Source organism: Pomacea canaliculata, linkage group LG3 (assembly GCF_003073045.1).
Source record: "Pomacea canaliculata isolate SZHN2017 linkage group LG3, ASM307304v1, whole genome shotgun sequence".
NCBI lineage: Eukaryota > Metazoa > Mollusca > Gastropoda > Architaenioglossa > Ampullariidae > Pomacea > Pomacea canaliculata.
The window spans coordinates 3,015,245-3,033,120 of record NC_037592.1 but is presented as its reverse complement, the minus strand read 5'-3'; the positions used below and the strand labels follow the sequence as shown (position 1 = coordinate 3,033,120).

Genomic DNA, 17,876 nt, shown 5'->3' with positions numbered 1-17,876 from the left:
AAGTCTTTCCTTTTGTTCTTTTATTTATTTATTGCAGTATATAGCCAAGGTGCTACATTAAACTGATCATAACAGGGTCTCCAAGTAATTAACCTTTGTTATATAATACTTCCCATTGTATATACAGTCTCATTATCTCATCACCTGTTGTCTTCAAGCTTCTCCTGCACTTGTGGTAGAATGGAATTCCATAAAAGTTACCCCTAGTGATGGCTCTTTATGTTACCACCCTTTCACCCGACATTTGTGTTGGATTCTGGTGGGTAGATAATGAATCGGGGCTGTATATAATTATATTTATAAAGGTTATAGTTTCTGAAGATTTTGTTTATCTCTTTCCGCAAGATTTGTTATTGTGTCTGTATTTTAGCATTTTTACACACTTTAAGCAAACGTTTCACTGTGGCTGAAAAGTGTAAAATGAAAAAGTAAAACTGCATGGCAGCTGTCTTTTGTATCATCGTCATCATTATTGCCACCACCATTATCATCATCTGTGATCAGCAGAGGAAGAGGTATTACAACACATAAAGAAGGAGTGAGGATGGAGTGTTACCGTGGACTTGTATAGAGGATACAGATTCATGGTGTTACTACAAGGAAAGGGGGTGCTGTTTCTAAAGGGCATGATCTAATTTGTTTACTTGCACTAAACCAACATTATATACACATTATATATATATCCTGACACTTAGCAATAGCTGCTTAGTTGCCAAATTTACTTACAGGCTTTACATTCATGTAAAGGATGGTGCTAAATGTATAATGACCATTCGTTCATGCACTCATTAATTTTTAACTGTAATAAGGGATGCAAAAAACTGACCTAACATTTTTGTGCCAAGAATCAGTTGAACGTGAGGAGTGTATAGAAAATTTTTATTTGTGAAACTTAATTGTTCTTGACAATAAATGTCGGTAATTATATTAATATTCTTGCTAGAACTGTTCACCATGTGTGACAGTTAAGTAAAAGCCACAGTCAATCCATGCAGTTATATTCTGTAACTTTTTCTTGCAGTAAGTGCTGATTGTGACATAAATTATTTTTGCACATTTGTTATTGTTATTTTACTGTTTTAATAAACATATTTATAAACTATGGAAGTGACTTAAGGGTTAAACCGCAGTCATCTACATGCTGTGTAGACGTTTCAGTTCCAGTCGAGAAGAAGGTTGTCAAGCGCTGATCCACGCGATATACTTATTTATCTCCTCAGCTGTGCAGTAGTCAACAAAGCTTGTTGTTGACAGAGGGCGTGGCAATCACAGTTACAAATCCCATGCGCATTAATTCGCCGTAATGGAGCATGCGCAGACATGAAACAACTGCGCACAAAGATATAGTACAACGCAAAATCGTTGCTGCGCTCTTCAGCACACGAGGCTGCAACGGTTTTTAAGCTGCTTTCTCCCTTCCCACCCTTTACTCACGTTCCCATTCCCACGCGCAGTTAGAATGATCCGGGCCACAACACCTTTGACCACTTTCGTCTCCGAGTTGTCCATGACATGCATTTTTGTTTACCGGCGTTCACCAGTGTATCTTGCTTACCAGTTTCTAATGCGTCTTGTTTACCAGCTTTGTTATGTTTTTCAGCTCTATATCTTTCAGAGATCTGGCTGTTGGTTTTTACATCCTGGACTTTAGTTACTCTGACTATAATTTTATTTCTTCTGATATTGTACTTTTCGCCATAAGTTTCAAACCGGAAGAGAAATAAGGATCCTGGGGAAGAAGTTGATCGTTTCTTTTGAAAAAATATTAAAGATATCCCGTCATTGATGGGAGGTCTGATGACTTTCATCTTTCTCGGAGTCAGGTTCCTCAACTATAACCATCTTCTCGACATGACGAAGTGGAGTAGTCTGTAGAAGGTCTGTGGCCATCAGTGACGTCATGCACAGCTTGTTGGTTATGGCTCCACACACGATGTGGCTGACCACATTGGCACCTGTTCGTATCCGGTCTCTGAAACAAAAGCAAAATGCACGTGCAGAGAGATGATTGCCCATGCGAGCGTGTGTATGTGTTGCTGTTAGCAATGTCTTCATTGACACCTGAAAGTGAGCGATACTCACGAGAACCACTCAATGGCCATGAGGATGCCGATGTTGGCGGGCGTGACGTTGATGGAGGACAGGATGAGCAGAATGGTCACGAAGCTGGCGCTGGGGATGGCAGGTATGGCTAGAGAGCTGGCCGTCGCCAACAAGCTTCCGAACAGACAATCAACATACGTCAACCCCAACATACCGGTAGAATAACACTTCAAGTATAATTTGAAACAGCACACACAATGTTTTACCGCTATAGAATGGTAACATAATTATAATAAATATTTGCATAACGTGACCAACACATCCCAGTTCACAATACACATAATATTACTATTTCTGCAAAGTCTATCAAATATATTTAATGTTCTTCGGATTGTTTGCTTTTGTTTTTCAGAGATCATCATTTTTTTCTAAATACGATTTTAAATTTCCAGATTGAAAAAAGGACAGCTATACCAAAGTGCATTACTTTCCTTATTAATTATGGCAATGAATGTAAACAGTTTATTGCGTGGAAATAAAACCATTATACAGTTTCCACGCAACCGTCTCTCGCTTGGGCTGTCATCTCTTGTACACGTCAACCGGATGTTGCGTGTTACTAAATATTAGGGACGGAAGTAAGGACCTAAACAATAAACTGTGACACATGTTCTCGCCGTTTTCATTAGTGACAACACCTATTATCACTGTCCTGAGCTTAAGAACACCCAAATCCTTGCTGAAAACGACAGAGGGTAAAGGTCAAAATGGTCATACATCACGAGAACTATGACGTCGGCAGTGACGTCGCCTTGCAGCTGCGCTATGTACAGTGACGTCAGCGTGATGAACATGACGCTGCCGTCCCGGTTAAGCGTGACGGCGAAAGGAACGACGAAGCGAGACACCCGATGATCCACCCGGACTTTCTCCTCGAGGTATTTGATGATCTCTGGCAGGGCGATGGCGCTGTGGGAAACAGTGACACACCACCAGGCACTCAGGTCGTCATAAAATCAACTAACTGCCGACACATCTATGACACTGCCACCTGGCCGTATGCTAATCGACCTCTAAAATGCTCGTTACACTGAAATATTTTTTTCTGGCAAAATTACTTTCTTGCAAAACTTGATTTTTTTTTTTTTTAATCTAGTGTTTTCGATTCAGTAAAAAAAAAAAGTTAGAATAAGAATAATGATCAAAGTTTATTTTTGATGTTGCATATTTGCTTTGGTTATCGTACACTTAATTGGTTTTTTTCTGGTTTGGGGAAGAGAGAATTTTTGCTTTTGAAATTCTTGTTTTGGGTTGATCTTCTTTAGATTTTCATTCGTGTTCATGAGAGTTTCGACATATTTCTTTTCTTTCAAATCGAACTGAGTCGACAAAATACAAAACGCTTTCGATGAAGCTGTCGATAAGAAGCTCACTCGCCAGTAATCTAAAAATAAACTTTGCGGTGTTAAATATGGGAACTGAGTTCTGACCAAGGATTTTCACCAACAGACGACACAAAAATAACAATATGTCGTTGCCATGGCACCGGATGCACGCACACATGTCACACGCTCATCCAAAACTTTTACTGACGACGAAGGGGGCGCAACTCCAGCGATGACTGCCCTTGAGGCGCCCACCAGGAGAGAGAAGGGGTTCCTGCGGACGACGAGGAAGTAGAGGAGGGGCGAAACTCCGATCGCCAGAACCACGTTGCCAAGTGTCTCCGACAGTACAAAGAGGCCAAGGCCCCTCACCGTTACAAGGACGTTTTTCGTCGATGCAACGGAACTGGCGATGAGGCTAGAGACACCGACTGGAGTGAACCTGGTGAAGATAAGGTTTACACAGTACACCTGCTGAAGCAAGGCAGCAGCACCTGCACCAGCACCAAATAAATCTGATTCTGAATTATGTCTTTTTGAAAAAAATCCAGAATATCTTTTGCGACAATTTTTTATTTGTGCTTAAATTAGCTGGAGGGCAGTGAAAGTGCTTGGATACAAATACATGAATACAAAGACCTTGGTCTGCCTAGAGAGCTCCATTGCTAACATACAAGCTAGTGAAATCGGTTTGTCTTGTTTAAAGAAATGCTGAAATCTGCTCACCATATGATGCGGTGCAACAGGAGAGTGATAACTTCAGAGCATGATCGGAAGAACGCTAGAAAAGGTTCTCCGGTCTTTTTGCTCTGCGATGCTGCCATCCCGAGAGCTGCGCATGCCACAACCAAGCCTGTCAACAGCGAGAGGTCAAAGGGTAATTGCTGGCAGCTGCAAAACTTTGTTTCTCTACTGCAGCCTGCAGGTCGGGAACTGGGTAACTCCACACTTAAGGAAGTTCCCAGTGAGTGATAAAGGTCAATTTTAATTGAGGACTACGAGTTCATGGACTATGTTGTTGTTGCTGTTGTTTACTTTGCTTTCCCAATCAGCTTAATGTAATATTTTACTGTTTATGACCTCTAAAACTGTTAAAGTTATCTGAAAGTAAATCTTGCCTAGATAAATGTGAGAGCTAGGGGCTGACCTAGGGCATTAGCTCCGCCGCCAGTTGACACAAAACGTTCCAGGACCACCGTGGCGTTGTCCGTGCTGCCGTTGGCTGCTTGCACCTCTCGATACTGGGTTTGAGACTGCTGGAATGTGGCGGTCACCAGGTTGTCGGGAACCAGATTCCTGCAGTAACGGAACTGACTGATAAAGGAGTTTGCGCTTTTCCAGTCACTCAAACATGCACACAAACGGGTTTACCCCGAAACTCATCTATTTCTCCTTCTCTCCTTCTCATCATCATCATCATCATCATCATCGTCGTCGTCATCATTGTCATCCTATTATTTTTTAGTTGCATTTGACAAATCGAGAGATTGAGACATGTTTTTCATATTTCTTGCCTAATGAAGTCGACGAAAGAGGTCTTCTGTTCTGAGATTGCGGGCGCTGAGTTTCGAACCCTTCGAGGTCATGAGTCCGCTTCTTCCTGCACCAGCCAATTAACTGTCTTCTGTGAGAATACAGTCTTCTGAGCAATACTAGCTGTTAGCGATGAGTGGATGAACTGTTTTCGATGAGCTTTGGATGAGTGAATCATCTATCATCAATGAGATAAAGTTTCTTGTGAAGGGAACTAATGCGCTTATGATGGCTGAAATAACTATTCTGTGAGGTTATCATCATATGAAGAAAATAAAGGGCTTTGGATTAGCGAATTATATCCTCATGAAGAATGATATTTTTTTGTTGGAAAAGGAACCAGTGTCCTTAATGAAGTTAAATGTCTATTGCATTTTTCTCCTCTTCATACGACTGTTTTGCCTGCTTTGTCTTCTTTTCTTTGTCTTTATTTAATTTTTTTTTTAAGCAACGAACCAAAAGAGCGAAATTCTGACAGAAAACATGATGTAGCAAAACTTTTCCCTAAATTTTCTTGTTTGAAGATTGTACTGAGGATCATCGCTCTATACTAACCCGGATTGATGACCATGGCCATGACCGCTCCAGTGATGGCGCCGATGAGGTTGGTGGCTATGATGTAAGTGAAGGCCACTATGCTGATGCGTCCGTTGACTTTAGGATTCAGTCCTGCTGTACCTACACCAAAAACAAGCAACAAACACTGACACTCACCTGCTTCTGAAGCTAGCTCATCTGGTGTAAACTTTTTAAACTTTTGCATACATCAACCTTTGTGAACGAAAGAGTGACCACACTTTCATTGTCATATAAAACTCTGTTTTACTGGTGTCACTGAGGTTTCCTGTTAACCACCAGAATATGAGTAAAATATGGTGCAGACAGAAGAGGCTCGTTATAAGTCTTCCAAACTGTCTCTCTTACCTGCGATGATGCTGCTGATGACAAGGGGTAGAATGGCAGCATTCATCATCCGCATGTACAGCTCACCTGGCAGTCCTGATTAAACATATTTAGAATTGGTTAAAAACAAATGTAGACAATTTCATTCAGAAGCCACGCTTTGAATATATCAGACGATTTCGAAATTAGCTCCAGTTAATCTGACAGGCTGAAATATACTCTTCTGCCTTTTCGATGAAACACATTTTTCGAGATTCGAAGGTGTAAGGTTAAGAGGCATGCTACAAACCTGTATTTTTTAATCATTTTGGTAGAAAAGAAACAGAAAAGGTGTGCCGGTGGTGACTGATTTGTGTGGCTTTGAGACCGAAATTTCATAAAAGAGAAAGAAACGAACACACGAATGAAAGAACGAAAAAAGGCCAGAATGATGGATGGACATACAGAAAGTGGGTGACCCAAACCGACTGTTTAAAAAAGGAAAAGTTAAGAAAATATCAAATTTTTGTTGATTATTTTAGAAATAAAAAAACGTTCAGCTCACATTGCATGCTACGCAGAAAAGCCATTGCTTTTGACTGACTGTCGAACACTGCTGCCGTGGACACATTTATAAGTCCTATCGAGTGTACAACCATTGCTCTAAAACAAAAACAGACCAAACTTTGACCAGTGTTACCTAACCAGATGATCATGGACTGGCCAGGGCCCCCAGGCACGGCGCTGATTCCGAAGCCCAGTGCAAACCCCACAAAGACCCCCGCAAAACAGGCGAGGAGAAAGGTGGTTTCACGACTGGACCTGCACCATGCCTTTCTTCGGAGTGAAGTGTTGTCTGGAGCTCCTCCAGAGAGTTGGGTGTCATGGGCAGTCATTTGGACGAGGAGCCAACGTGGGACGTCCTCCTGCAGTGATCTTCCATCGTGATAGAACACAATTTCTTAACATTTTATGCGAAGTATTTATATATATATATGACAATATCTAGTCCTGTGGTTACTGATCGGAGGTTCGAGGCTTGGGTGAGACAGCGGAGAGAAAACTCCAAAACTCACCTTGAATAGATACGTGATATCTCTCATGTCCAATAAATAGTCAACCACTTACAGTTCCTATCCTTTACGGTCACTTTAAAGAATAACAGTTCAGCGAAGACCACCAACATTGCCCGCTATGAATGATGTATTTGAAAATGTTTCTTTTCCGAGACAGTATTCAGTTAAGATATTCAAATTAAAGTACACTCCCGTACTATTCTATTACTTTTCAGGGCAAAGCAAAAACAAATTGTACGAGTAAACTGACCTTCCTGATCCTGGAGTGTCTTCGCTATTTTTTAGGTGACAAAGTTGCTAGACTGACTTTGTCCGCTTGGCGGCTATTTTACTAAGCGAGGCATTATGTACCTACACTCCCCATAAATCCTCTACGTGCTCATGACTATTGATTGGATCGTCATACGCACAAAACCTTCTCCACAGCGGGTGATACACCTGCCGCTACAAAAACTCAAGCTGTTGTGTATATGACACATCAAAGGCCTGTTACTTGTTAAATCAACTTTATTAATGATATTACCACTCACGATCATGACCTTTGACTTTACAGGCAAGTGACGTTTACAGTGTAAGTTATTCAAATATCAGCCGCAAAGTCTAGCAGCTGGACGGGCATGAGGGTTGAGTTGGTGACATAAGCAAGGCTGGGCCCATAGCCTCCCAGGTATCTGGTCAAGAAGCCGGAGGTGATGCCCTGTGAGAAGATGTGATAAGTTTCCAGACTGCTGCTGTTACCATTCGTCTTGCAAAAGTGCAAATCTTTGCAACCTGAACAAAGTGATCAATTGTGTGAGTGAACAGGGGAGGGACTGGTGGGCGATGTGAAGAAAAAGACAAAAAGAAGAAACATCTTATTTAAAAAACAAATTTACGAGTTCAAGAGTTATATCCATCAAGCATCCCCATGAAGCATACCGTGAGTTCGAGATGTCATATGTATTAGAGATAACATTTCGCCACAAACAGCTTTAATCAAACCTTGCCATCCTTACGTGTTATATCAGACGCCATGTCTGTTGTGCTTATTACATCAATCAAACTACTTCTGAACAACCTGTCGGCACGTGACCCACATTCATGTTGACGTTGTAACGTATTTACTGCCCGGTCAAGCCCATAACCTCTGTCACCAACAATATAAAGTCTTACAGTATACCAAAAAGAAATTCAGCCCATGCATGGCCCCAGTGTTAAAGCAATCACCAGACAATTAAAGAACAAAATAATACAAAAATGCAAAACACTAAAATATAAAAAAAATCACAAAAGTCTAAATATGTCTAATCCAGGGTTGCACACAAGCTGCGGCACTGGACACGCTTGACTTGTCTGTAAGTGGCTCCCTCCATGTTGCTGTAGTTAAACCGTTATTTTTGTACTGACTGATAGTGCACAGAGCTAGATCACCAAACTCCTGCTTGTTAACTCACTTTCCCAGAGGTCCATATCGCCGATCGCGCAATGCCCATACCCCTGCAACAAAAAGAATGGCATCATATAATGTCCGCAAAACTTATCCACCCAATGAAAACAAAGGAATGAATGGAGTCCAAACATTTTTTCCTCAAGTTTAACATTTTTAAGTGAGACAGATGAAATGACGAAAATAGTGGACAATATCTGTCTCGCCAGCTAACTCTCTGGATCCTGGACTTTTTAATGAAAAGGCAACAGAGAGTTTCTGTTAATGGTCTTCTCTCAGATCCTTTGTCACCTGTACAGGTTCTCCTAAAGGCTGCTGTTTGTCTCCACTATTGTTTATATTATATGCGATATTATACGGATAGTAGCTAATGACTGATGACTCTGCCTTGCTGTCACTTTTGTATAATGGTGAACATGGACACACACACACACTGACAGACAAAAGATTGTGTTTATTTTACTTTGACATTCATGCGGACTTTGGGTTTGGACTGCCACAGGTCCCAGACGTGGAGATAGCCAAACTCTTTAAATATGCAGGCAGGGATCTGGACAGACAACTCGTTCTGCACCATCAGCACCGGTAGCGACACGTTGAAGGGCTTCCGGAAGTTGGTGGTAAAGGGACCCATCAGCACCACCGCCTGCAACAGTCCGCATCGTCATAGCCTGAGGCTGTTTGTCGGATATTGGTCCGGCCTCGAAATCCATTTCATTTATTTGCTTCTTTGAGTTTTTTCTGTCATTATTTTTAAAACAGATGATGATAATTGATGATTGATGATGATGATGAGTTTCGACAAAAAGGTTTACCTGACTGAGGCTGCTGTTTTGCTGCACCATCCACATAATGGTGTCAGCTCCAGCAGAGTGACTTCCAATGGAGACCCTGTCCCATCTGGGCTCCACTCCCTGTACATGTGACTCCAGCAGCGTTGACAGATTTTTCTGTAGCTGCAAAGAATGAGCAGTCCATAGGCTTTCTGTTCATTTACTGTGAAACGCTCCAAACAATACAATAACAGTGCTCAGCTTAGTCCAGCACACACCTGAAGGCGTCAAATCACAGAATAGTGCGATGACCACATACCCATTGCAACTGCTTCAAGAAGTTTTCTTCTATTCCACCAAGTTAACTGTGTGGTCAGTCGGAACCAAGTCTGACGCCGCTACGATGAAGCTGTTAAAAAAATCCACCAGACAAAGACGCATATGGGAAAGTATAATTATTCCTTATAATTATCATTATCAATCGATCAAGCAGAAAAATTTCAAATTCATCTGTCTTCGGATATTAATTTATAAATAATTTAATAATTAGGACGTAGGGAAATGCGTGTTGACAAATACTGGACTTGTTTTAATCGTCAACGTCTCGCAGCACGTTTTCGTTTAAACCTTCGTTGTTTGTTTGTTTGTTTGTTTGTTGTTTGTTTGTTGTTGTTTGTTTGTTGTTGTTGTTGTTGTTTTTGTGTTGTTGTTGTTTTTGTTTTTTTGTTTTTTTTTGGGGGGGAAGGCGGTAACGAAACATGGTAGTTGCTGCACTAGACTGTAATAAAAATTCGCTGGTTCGAGTCTTCCTAGGTTACCCAGTATATTTTTGTGTGTCTGGTTAAAGATGGTGAAAAGAGAAGGTTAAGCCTCACCTCCTTCATGCCGTACCGTACCCAAGGTACTGTGAGTCACTTGACCACTGGCTATAAGGCTACAGAACCCTTTACCTTTCTACTTTTTCAGCTTAGCACTAGTGCGATGGGGATGGGAGTGGATAGCCCCTGTTCCCCGATTATGCAGAATAAACTGAACGAAATAAACCTAAAAAGAGGAAGTGGAGGCTGCTACCCGTTACCCGTGTTGCGCTACTCCTTCCAAGAAGCCCTTGTAGAACTCCAGTACGGCGATGCCATTGAAGCCCGTAACGAAGAAAAAGACGCCATATTGTCCAGGACTTGTCGGGTAGTAGACAAGCGAGCGCAGAGGACTATGGTCTTTCACTTTGTCCACGAAGAAGGACTCGGCCACCAGAGGACCTTGTTTGTAAGGATTACCTGTGTCCACATAGATGTCTGTAAAGAAGACAAGAGCAATCATTGACGGCTTTTGTATGAACGCCCCCCCGAAGGCCACGGGTATGACCGCTAGGTGGAAGCGCAGACCTGATCTCTCAATCCCACAAAATCGTTCAGCATTACACTTTTTGAGAAGGTCTAATGTCATCAGACGCCAGTTAGATTGACTAGCTGTGATTTACATGTCGATAAAATATTTTGGTCTTTAAAGTTTGCCCATTTCCTTTTGCCTACTCAAGGAATGACCATGAGGTCTGTTTCGTTGTGGACTGGTTCAATGCTTGCCTGTCCTCCATGGCATGTGAATAAATGCATTTCCCCAGTACATTTATAAGGATTTAAGTTCGTGTAATATTTGCTTTGGCGAGATCAATGAGTAAGTTTTCAATAGTCAAGCGAGTAAGCTGATCCTTGGCCACGTGACCGGCTCGACACCATCTCCAAGACACCGTGGAGGGTGGCCGACGCCGCGGTGGCCAAAGCAAGAACTGACTTACGATGGTCAAAGACTGGACTGGTCGTCCTGTACACGACCTGCTGACTATCGCCCACAGCAGTCAAGAGAGGTGGGCCTTGTCAGCTGCCTCGTCTATCCATGTGCTCGCCCCACTGACAGGTACCGGTCAAGGGTCAAGTAACTGACTGCACTCAACCTGTGCTCGCATGACTGTCAGCTCGACTCACTAACATACACACCAACACACAAATTAAATGGACAGGTTATACATATCTATAATCTCAGTCGCTAGTCCCTAAATCCTAAAACATAACAACGAAAAATAAACCTATGCCAAATTAATATAAATTATACCTGCACACCGAAGGCACCGTACAAAGAGAAACATCCAGATTATGAAACTCCACATTTTGTCTCTCTTGTAAACTATTTTTCCACTGCTTCTTCTATGAAGGAACCCTTTACCGACTTCTTTTGTACACGTGTCTTCGCCGTGACAGTCCTATTAAGCTAATCGCATCTCATGATAAGCGCGTGTCTTAACTTTTGCAGGTACTTTTACCTGTGCCTGAGGCGGATAATGCCACGAAATACTTAGCATATCGATAAGGAGGGAGTGTGATTAAAACCCACAAGCCAGGCAACGTTGGTTGCGCCTTTCTTTGTGCTTACAGGTATGACTGACATATACACGAACGTACGCACACAATGGGGTGGGGTGAGAGTGGTGAGAGAAACAAGTTTTAAACAGTATCCACTTTATTTCATGTCGCACAGCATTTTTCATTTCCAGTGCATTTCTACGAACATCACTGGTACCAAATGTATTTTTTTAAAAAGTACACGGTGTCAGTGATATGTTAACATTCTACAAGTCAGGTCATGTCAGTAGGTGCCATATTGTCGAAATGATAGCTGCTAGATAAGAAACACACCTTCAAGTTGTTGCACTGGGCTAAACAAAAATAAATCCTTTTACTATGTTTAAGGGTGCTTACCATTTACATTTGCTGTGTGGGAATTCAGTGTGCTTAATGATTCATGTCAGTGTTCATTTTTTTGTCAGTCAACCGTCCCTTGACCGCCACCTGTGGTTGAGGAGATCACATGGATGGACGCGGCAGCTGACAGGACCCACCTCTCTTGCCTGTTGTGGGCGATAGTCAGCAGGTCCTGTACAGGACGACCAGTCCAGTCTGTGACCTTCGTAAGCCAGTTCTTGCTTTGGCCACCCTTCGGTGCCCTCCTTTGGTCACAAAGATTTAGGATGTCATTCGTGACCTGTGGCTGTTTCTTATTCCCATATCGTCCTAGAACCTCCTTGGCTGTCGATAGTAGCTCCTCTTTGATGTTTCCAGTGAGAGTGTCTACATCACAATCCACAGGTTTAACGCGCCAAATTTTCCTCTAACTTTCGCCTTGAAGACCTGCAGCTTTTGCCTCTTGCAGCTTCTCCTAAACAAAGCGAATTCGGGGGGTGTTTGAGAGGCACTTTGTTTTTTTATAAACATAATGCTGCTTCCACCAAATCTGTTCACGGGCAACTAGAATATTAAATTCAATATATAGTTTCACACACGCACACACACACAGATTTTCCAACATAAGCAATACCAGATGACAATACAACACTGCCTGGATGCTAGCTCTTTTCTGCAGTACTCTAGCAAATATACAATATAGATCCGACGTTGGTTTTTCCTTAGCTATAATATTTATTATTCATTGGTACCTAACACTGGGAGCTAACATTTGCCTGATTTTTTTTTTTTTTTAATCCTAGCTTTATACTGGCTAAGCACAACTCACTAATATAACACCCAACTAAACTCAGGCATGGTGTATTATGTACTAACTATATAAACAGTGTTGGAATAATCTTGGCTAAAACATGTAACATTGATATTACAAAAAACTTCCATGTTTAGACCAACAGTGAAGGCTGTATCAGGGTGAATGTTTGATGAGAAATCCTAGGTATGCAGCTCTATAACTTATGCATGTAACTATTTCATTGCTCTGTTCACAGTGAAGCATTAACGGCATGCCCTTTATTTACCACATTGCTTGAAAACTCAAAAACTCATCATTTGTTTCCCCCATGCTAAGCTTCTACAGTGGCAGCCCAGTCTTGACAAGAATCTCACGCATCTTGACATGACAGTCTTCCTAGACTCTCAGGATGACTTACATTTTTCCTCATTAATAAAACAGAAAAATTTGTGTACACAAAGTCCACTAGAACATAAATTATCACAGATTTTTATTGTGTATCCATATGGACAGAAGAAAAGCCAACACATGTTTCAGTCAAGACTTTTGTGCATGTGCCAGAAGATCCGCTATATGTTCCAGAATGATCTTAGAGTAGGCTTTATGCACAACATGACCTCCACGTTCAAAGAGCAGGCCCCTTGCTACCCAGCCATCTTCTGTCGCTGAAAATCACATAGAAAAGCAGTAAAGCTCAAAATCAAGGGCATGATGACTGTAGAGACAATGAACTCTTAAGTGGTTCAATGTGTCTAAGGCACAGAATATGGAAGACAAAGTCCAACCCTTTCCTATTTTTACCCTCCCTCATATAAAACTGAAACCATTGCGGAGCTTTCCTGCCTCGATCCTGTAACGGTGTAACCTATTTAAATCTCTGCCTGCACATGGTGAAATACACAGTTCACGCCCCTATGTCCTTCAGGTTTATGGGCCTTTTGTGTTTATTAAAATTATTTAGATACTAATATGAGGTAGATCATAAAAAGAAAAATTCTCAAAGTTTCATCTAAAAAATGTTACTTAAAGGCATTTTTTATGATTTTTAATAACACCTTTTAATTTGTGTTTAAATAAGTAATCAAAAAAATGAGTTCATTATTTGAAAATAAATTCTTATGAGCTTACCACAAAAAGAGTTCCCACTTGGAGTCTGATCTGCACTGAACCTAGTGAGGTTATGCTGAGGTACTCCTAGATGATTCAGGAACATTTCTTTTGACACAGGTGTCTCAACAATCTTGTCATTCAAGGTGAAGGCAAACACTAGTGGAAGTTTTCGCTCTCGTATCTTATAAGCATATTTCGGCATCTGAAAGCAAGGTATAAGTAAAATGGAATAGGCATAGTAAAATTTGAGAGATTACATCTGAATCTGCACATAACAACCACCTCTAGGAAGGAATCAAATCAGAATACTTTCAGGTGTACTAATGTTAATTTTGCTGTTGCTGGACACAATGATCACCTTTTGCACACAATGATCAAGGCAAAAAGAAAAAAGAATATGAAATAGATCTATTTGTGGAAGTTAAAAAAAACTTTATTTTAAGACCTCTACCTAAATGCTTTGAAAGCTAGTCTGACTTAATTTCCAATAACCAGGTCTACTTTGTTACACATATATTAGTTCCCTATAAATGACAAAGTAAATCTTTGCTATTCAAAGGACACAATGCAGTGAACACTGCAATTTTCACCTTCAGTTGGGAAAGAGTTCAAATCTCATTTCCGTTAGTTCACATAAGTTGACTCCCCACTATGGCAATGCCACATTGCTATTTGCCTGCATCTCTCAAATTGGTTGCTATTTTCAATGACATTAGAAATTAGAATCCAGTTCAATCCATGTAGGCTTTTCCGAAACCAAAATTGATAAGATAAATCATCTTACTTTAGTGACAAGTTAATGACAGAGGTATGCTAAAAACTTTAAGTTTAACCCTTTACAGTTCACTCAACCACTAACCCTAGCCCTAAGAACCATGACTACTCCTCCAATAAGCAAGAAACTCTAAACTGTAAAGAGTTTATTTCATTATTTAGGTTAACCTTCAAAATGATATCAGCTACAGTAAACATCTACGTTAAAGCCCTCTTAGAACACTCACATCTTCAAATCCTTGCGAAGTTACAATTTTCTGTGCAACAACAATATGGTCTCCCCCTTTGATGCCAGTAAATCCTGAACATTTTAGCATAAGAAATTGAATGGCTTAGACTGATCAAAACTCACAGCTAATGTTCAATGCCTTGTAATTTACAATAATGTTTATAATAATTACAATCACTTTATATAATAATGCTTGAAACATCTAACTATATGCAAAAATCAATGCATTCCATTCCCTTTTAGAAAACCTTTTATATGATGCACATTTTTTTACCATTATTCTTCTTCTCTGGAAAGTATGATCCTAAACAGAAAATAACTCTCTCCAGCTGCTATAAGAAATCACTGTTTTCTATGTGATGGAAGATGGGGCAACATCAATGGCTTTAAATAAGTGGATATTATCAGTCTCTCTACCTATTTTTTGGTAGACTCTTTCCATCAGTGGCATCAAAAGATAATGCAGACTTCTCTGTTGCAAAATCCAAGCCAGGGTTTGCACAAATGCAAATGGACGGAGAGACCTGTGATATCATAACTTAAGACTGTCATTGATCGACAAATGTAATAAACAGAATACTCATTTCTACCACTATCTTCATGTTGCTTCCATTCTTATTAGGAAATATTCATGCTACAGTATTCTTTTTAAAAAACGCTGAATGAAATGAAAAGTACTATACTGTTCCTAAATAGAATAAAGTTGTTTGTTTTCATTTTCCTCTCTGTCAACAGAGAAAAACAAGAGACAGCTTTTGATTTCTTGTATTTCTTGTAGAGCCACAAACAGTCCACAACAGAGAACATAATTAAAAATGCCCTCGTATGAATTGAAGTGAGTCACATTAATAGACAGGTATATATATATACTTGTGTGGTCTTGCTCCACAAGGGTTCAAAAAGCAAGCAGATTTCACACACTCCCACTCAGCTGCCATCTTATATCCAGTCCAAGTTCCAGCACTGTGGGACATTAGAAGATCTATCCTAAAAAGTAATGAATTTTTATTGTAATTATTGAATGCATAAAATGCAATGATAAAATATGCACTCTCTCTCTTATACACACACACACACACACAAAACATACAATAATGCACACAGATAATTATTGCCTAATCCTAGATCAAAGGTTTTGATCGTAGTGGTGGAGAGGGGCATACATTTTTAAGTTAATGTAGCATGCATGGGTGTGTTCATGTGAAATGAAAAAATGCACAATGCATGAAAATTTAAACTTTGGTGGCACATCCTGCAATATTAATTAGAAACTGACTTTTGACAATCGTCTTCTTTTGGAATTTGCTCTTTTATGACAGCAAAAGTGACATCTGATTAAAGATAACCTGTATTAGTGTTAAAAAATAGTTTAAAACCATCCTACAGATGTCTAGTATTATTGTTAAAGTGTTAAGCTGCAGCAGAACATAATCAATACTTCTTTTTTACAAATAAATAGATAGGATGCTTTAAATCAAAATGGTAATATATGTATGTATGGGTAATACCTGTCAACGCTGATTTCTTTCAGAACTTTTTCCAACAACAAAGCTCGCCCCTTTGTGGAGTAATCCAGATGTAGCAGTTTCCATGGTTCCACAATGCTTGGTTCAAATCCTGTAGCATGAATTTTTTTAAACTCAGTTTTCAAAGAAGTAAACATAAAACTCTTCCATGCTTTGTGGTTAATATGTATTGCCTTTAGTACAAGGAACTTTGTCTTTAGGCATAGGATTATTCTAATACATAATTTTGAAGATGCAGATTAGTCTATAGTGGTTAGAGCAACAGCCTCCAAACCCAAAGGCTCACAGACTAGACATTTTGATACTCTCGTGATGCAGAATACTTTCCACATCTGACACAGCTGTGGAGAGACAAACCAACTCCATACACTTTTGAGGTTAGGCATCAAACTAAGTGGAGAAAGGCATCATCCTCACAAAAGATGGACCAAAGATAAGTGAGGGGTCTAACTCAACGTTCACTCCCCATCAAGTATAAGGTCACAAAATTACCTTTACCATTGTACACATTTTAAGTTGCTGTGTCAAAATCAAATTTGGCAGAAGAACTAACAGCTGTCCTAGGACAGTGACAGCACATAATTGATCGAAGGCCTTTACAATGATCATCTATCAGAAATATTTATAAAATCTGCATGTATGCATTTTTTACTGCATTTATAGCAGTACAAGAAATGTTTACAATGGTACATGGTAATTGTTTTCCAATTTATTTCTAAAATTAGTCAAGGGCACTAAAACAAGCATCATGACTGTTTGTCTTACCACAGTTAATGCTTATCGTGACACAATAACACACACATACTCACATGCACATATCCAGACCACACAGATGAATCGTGGCTACACTTATGCTGAACGACATACCTGGTGTTGTGGGAGCAACAAACCGAACTCCACTTTCTACAAGATGAGAAATAAGGGGTTCAAAGTCCATTCCTGACCCTGGACTCCCGTGAACGGCCACTACTGTCGGTCGGTCTGTTTCACCTGGATGAGTGTCAATAACAGACACTTCCAGCTTAATAAATTGTCCTCTTTTCTTTGTGCTTTTCTCCGTCACGGTGATTTTGTGATGCCAATTTGTCTGTGCTTCTGTTTCCAACGATCTTGCGCGCAAATTGTTAATTGTTGCCTTTGTGCTCGCCTGTACATTTCCACTATTTCTTAACAAATTTACTGCTGCTGAATTGAGTGCGCTTGACTTTCTTAATGTGGATATTCCCATTCTGATAATAAAATCTTTCCAGCAGTTTACAAAAGACTGAAGTCAAGCAGTGACATAGATGAGCACAGTCGAGATGTTTGTATGGGATTAGGAAAACCTGTTATAGATGCCCTGTATTGAAATAGCGGTTAAATATTGACCACTGAATAACTTCTAACTACAGCCTCTTTCACAGATTTTAAGATGATAATGACATTATCTCAGGCATCGCCAATCACCGACCTCTATCTTGTAGTAAACGTGATTCACATGCTTTCACCACGAACGTTCAAGCATAGCGTTGCAGACGACATTAATATTAAGTGGAGCTATCGTCCCTTACTTCCTTTCCAAATTTTCGAAGAAATATTATGATCACATCAG

The 17,876-nt window shown here is 40.2% G+C and overlaps 4 protein-coding genes across 8 annotated transcripts; all 4 read right to left on the bottom strand.

Annotated features, from left to right (window-relative positions):
- Positions 1–865: 865 nt before the first annotated feature.
- Positions 866–4,924, bottom strand: LOC112558661 (neutral amino acid transporter A-like). Its single transcript, XM_025229226.1, has 7 exons — positions 4,905–4,924; positions 4,576–4,724; positions 4,155–4,281; positions 3,637–3,870; positions 2,821–3,012; positions 2,083–2,217; positions 866–1,972 (listed from the first exon to the last, which is right to left on the bottom strand). Exons 1-7 carry the CDS (start codon positions 4,922–4,924, stop codon positions 1,780–1,782), a joined length of 1,050 nt encoding a protein of 349 aa, XP_025085011.1. The 3' UTR covers positions 866–1,779.
- Positions 4,591–7,298, bottom strand: LOC112559125 (excitatory amino acid transporter-like). Of its 4 annotated transcripts, none has more exons than XM_025230100.1 (6): positions 7,170–7,298; positions 6,544–6,779; positions 5,886–5,960; positions 5,517–5,639; positions 4,943–5,028; positions 4,591–4,724 (listed from the first exon to the last, which is right to left on the bottom strand). In XM_025230100.1, the coding sequence occupies exons 2-5, from the start codon at positions 6,737–6,739 to the stop codon at positions 4,943–4,945; spliced, it is 480 nt and encodes a 159-aa protein (XP_025085885.1). In that variant the 5' UTR covers positions 6,740–6,779; positions 7,170–7,298; the 3' UTR covers positions 4,591–4,724. The 4 variants fall into 4 exon arrangements, with proteins under 4 accessions (XP_025085885.1, XP_025085887.1, XP_025085886.1 ...); XM_025230102.1 differs by having other exon boundaries at positions 6,544–6,769; XM_025230101.1 differs by lacking the exon at positions 7,170–7,298 and adding an exon at positions 6,920–7,061.
- A 110-nt stretch (positions 7,299–7,408) lies between these two features.
- LOC112559126 lies at positions 7,409–11,382 on the bottom strand. Its single transcript, XM_025230103.1, has 7 exons — positions 11,228–11,382; positions 10,197–10,413; positions 9,438–9,527; positions 9,161–9,301; positions 8,809–8,991; positions 8,353–8,395; positions 7,409–7,690 (listed from the first exon to the last, which is right to left on the bottom strand). Exons 4-7 carry the CDS (start codon positions 9,194–9,196, stop codon positions 7,500–7,502), a joined length of 453 nt encoding a protein of 150 aa, XP_025085888.1. The 5' UTR covers positions 9,197–9,301; positions 9,438–9,527; positions 10,197–10,413; positions 11,228–11,382; the 3' UTR covers positions 7,409–7,499.
- Positions 11,383–12,568: 1,186 nt separating this feature from the next.
- LOC112559122 lies at positions 12,569–17,831 on the bottom strand. Of its 2 annotated transcripts, none has more exons than XM_025230092.1 (7): positions 17,153–17,831; positions 16,268–16,376; positions 15,630–15,722; positions 15,177–15,283; positions 14,758–14,831; positions 13,775–13,958; positions 12,569–13,311 (listed from the first exon to the last, which is right to left on the bottom strand). In XM_025230092.1, the coding sequence occupies exons 1-7, from the start codon at positions 17,511–17,513 to the stop codon at positions 13,184–13,186; spliced, it is 1,056 nt and encodes a 351-aa protein (XP_025085877.1). In that variant the 5' UTR covers positions 17,514–17,831; the 3' UTR covers positions 12,569–13,183. The 2 variants fall into 2 exon arrangements, with proteins under 2 accessions (XP_025085877.1, XP_025085876.1); XM_025230091.1 differs by having other exon boundaries at positions 15,630–15,746; positions 17,153–17,829.
- Between the last annotated feature and the right edge of the window lie 45 nt (positions 17,832–17,876).

Excerpts from the sequence above, each read along its gene's own strand:
- LOC112559126 (XM_025230103.1), bottom strand. The coding sequence starts at position 9,196 with ATGTGGATGGTGCAGCAAAACAGCAGCCTCAGTCAG. Across the intron at positions 8,396-8,808 it reads AAGTCCGCATGAATGTCAAA|GGGTATGGGCATTGCGCGAT; the intron begins GTAAAATAAACA and ends TTTTTGTTGCAG. Across the intron at positions 7,691-8,352 it reads CGATATGGACCTCTGGGAAA|GTTGCAAAGATTTGCACTTT; the intron begins GTGAGTTAACAA and ends CACTTTGTTCAG.
- LOC112558661 (XM_025229226.1), bottom strand. The coding sequence starts at position 4,924 with ATGTCTCAATCTCTCGATTT. Across the intron at positions 3,013-3,636 it reads GGAGTTGCGCCCCCTTCGTC|CGCCATCGCCCTGCCAGAGA; the intron begins GTCAGTAAAAGT and ends TGTTTCCCACAG. Across the intron at positions 2,218-2,820 it reads GACGTCATAGTTCTCGTGAT|CTTGTTGGCGACGGCCAGCT; the intron begins GTATGACCATTT and ends TCTGTTCGGAAG.
- LOC112559122 (XM_025230091.1), bottom strand. The coding sequence starts at position 17,513 with ATGGGAATATCCACATTAAGAAAGTCAAGCGCACTCAATTCAGCAGCA. Across the intron at positions 14,832-15,176 it reads AAGAGTCTACCAAAAAATAG|GATTTACTGGCATCAAAGGG; the intron begins GTAGAGAGACTG and ends TAAAATGTTCAG. Across the intron at positions 13,959-14,757 it reads CTTCGCAAGGATTTGAAGAT|ATGCCGAAATATGCTTATAA; the intron begins GTGAGTGTTCTA and ends CCTTGCTTTCAG.
- LOC112559125 (XM_025230098.1), bottom strand. The coding sequence starts at position 6,946 with ATGAGAGATATCACGTATCTATTCAAG. Across the intron at positions 6,770-6,919 it reads ATATCACGTATCTATTCAAG|GAGGACGTCCCACGTTGGCT; the intron begins GTGAGTTTTGGA and ends AGATCACTGCAG. Across the intron at positions 5,029-5,516 it reads GGCCATGGTCATCAATCCGG|GAAGAAGCGGACTCATGACC; the intron begins GTTAGTATAGAG and ends TGGCTGGTGCAG.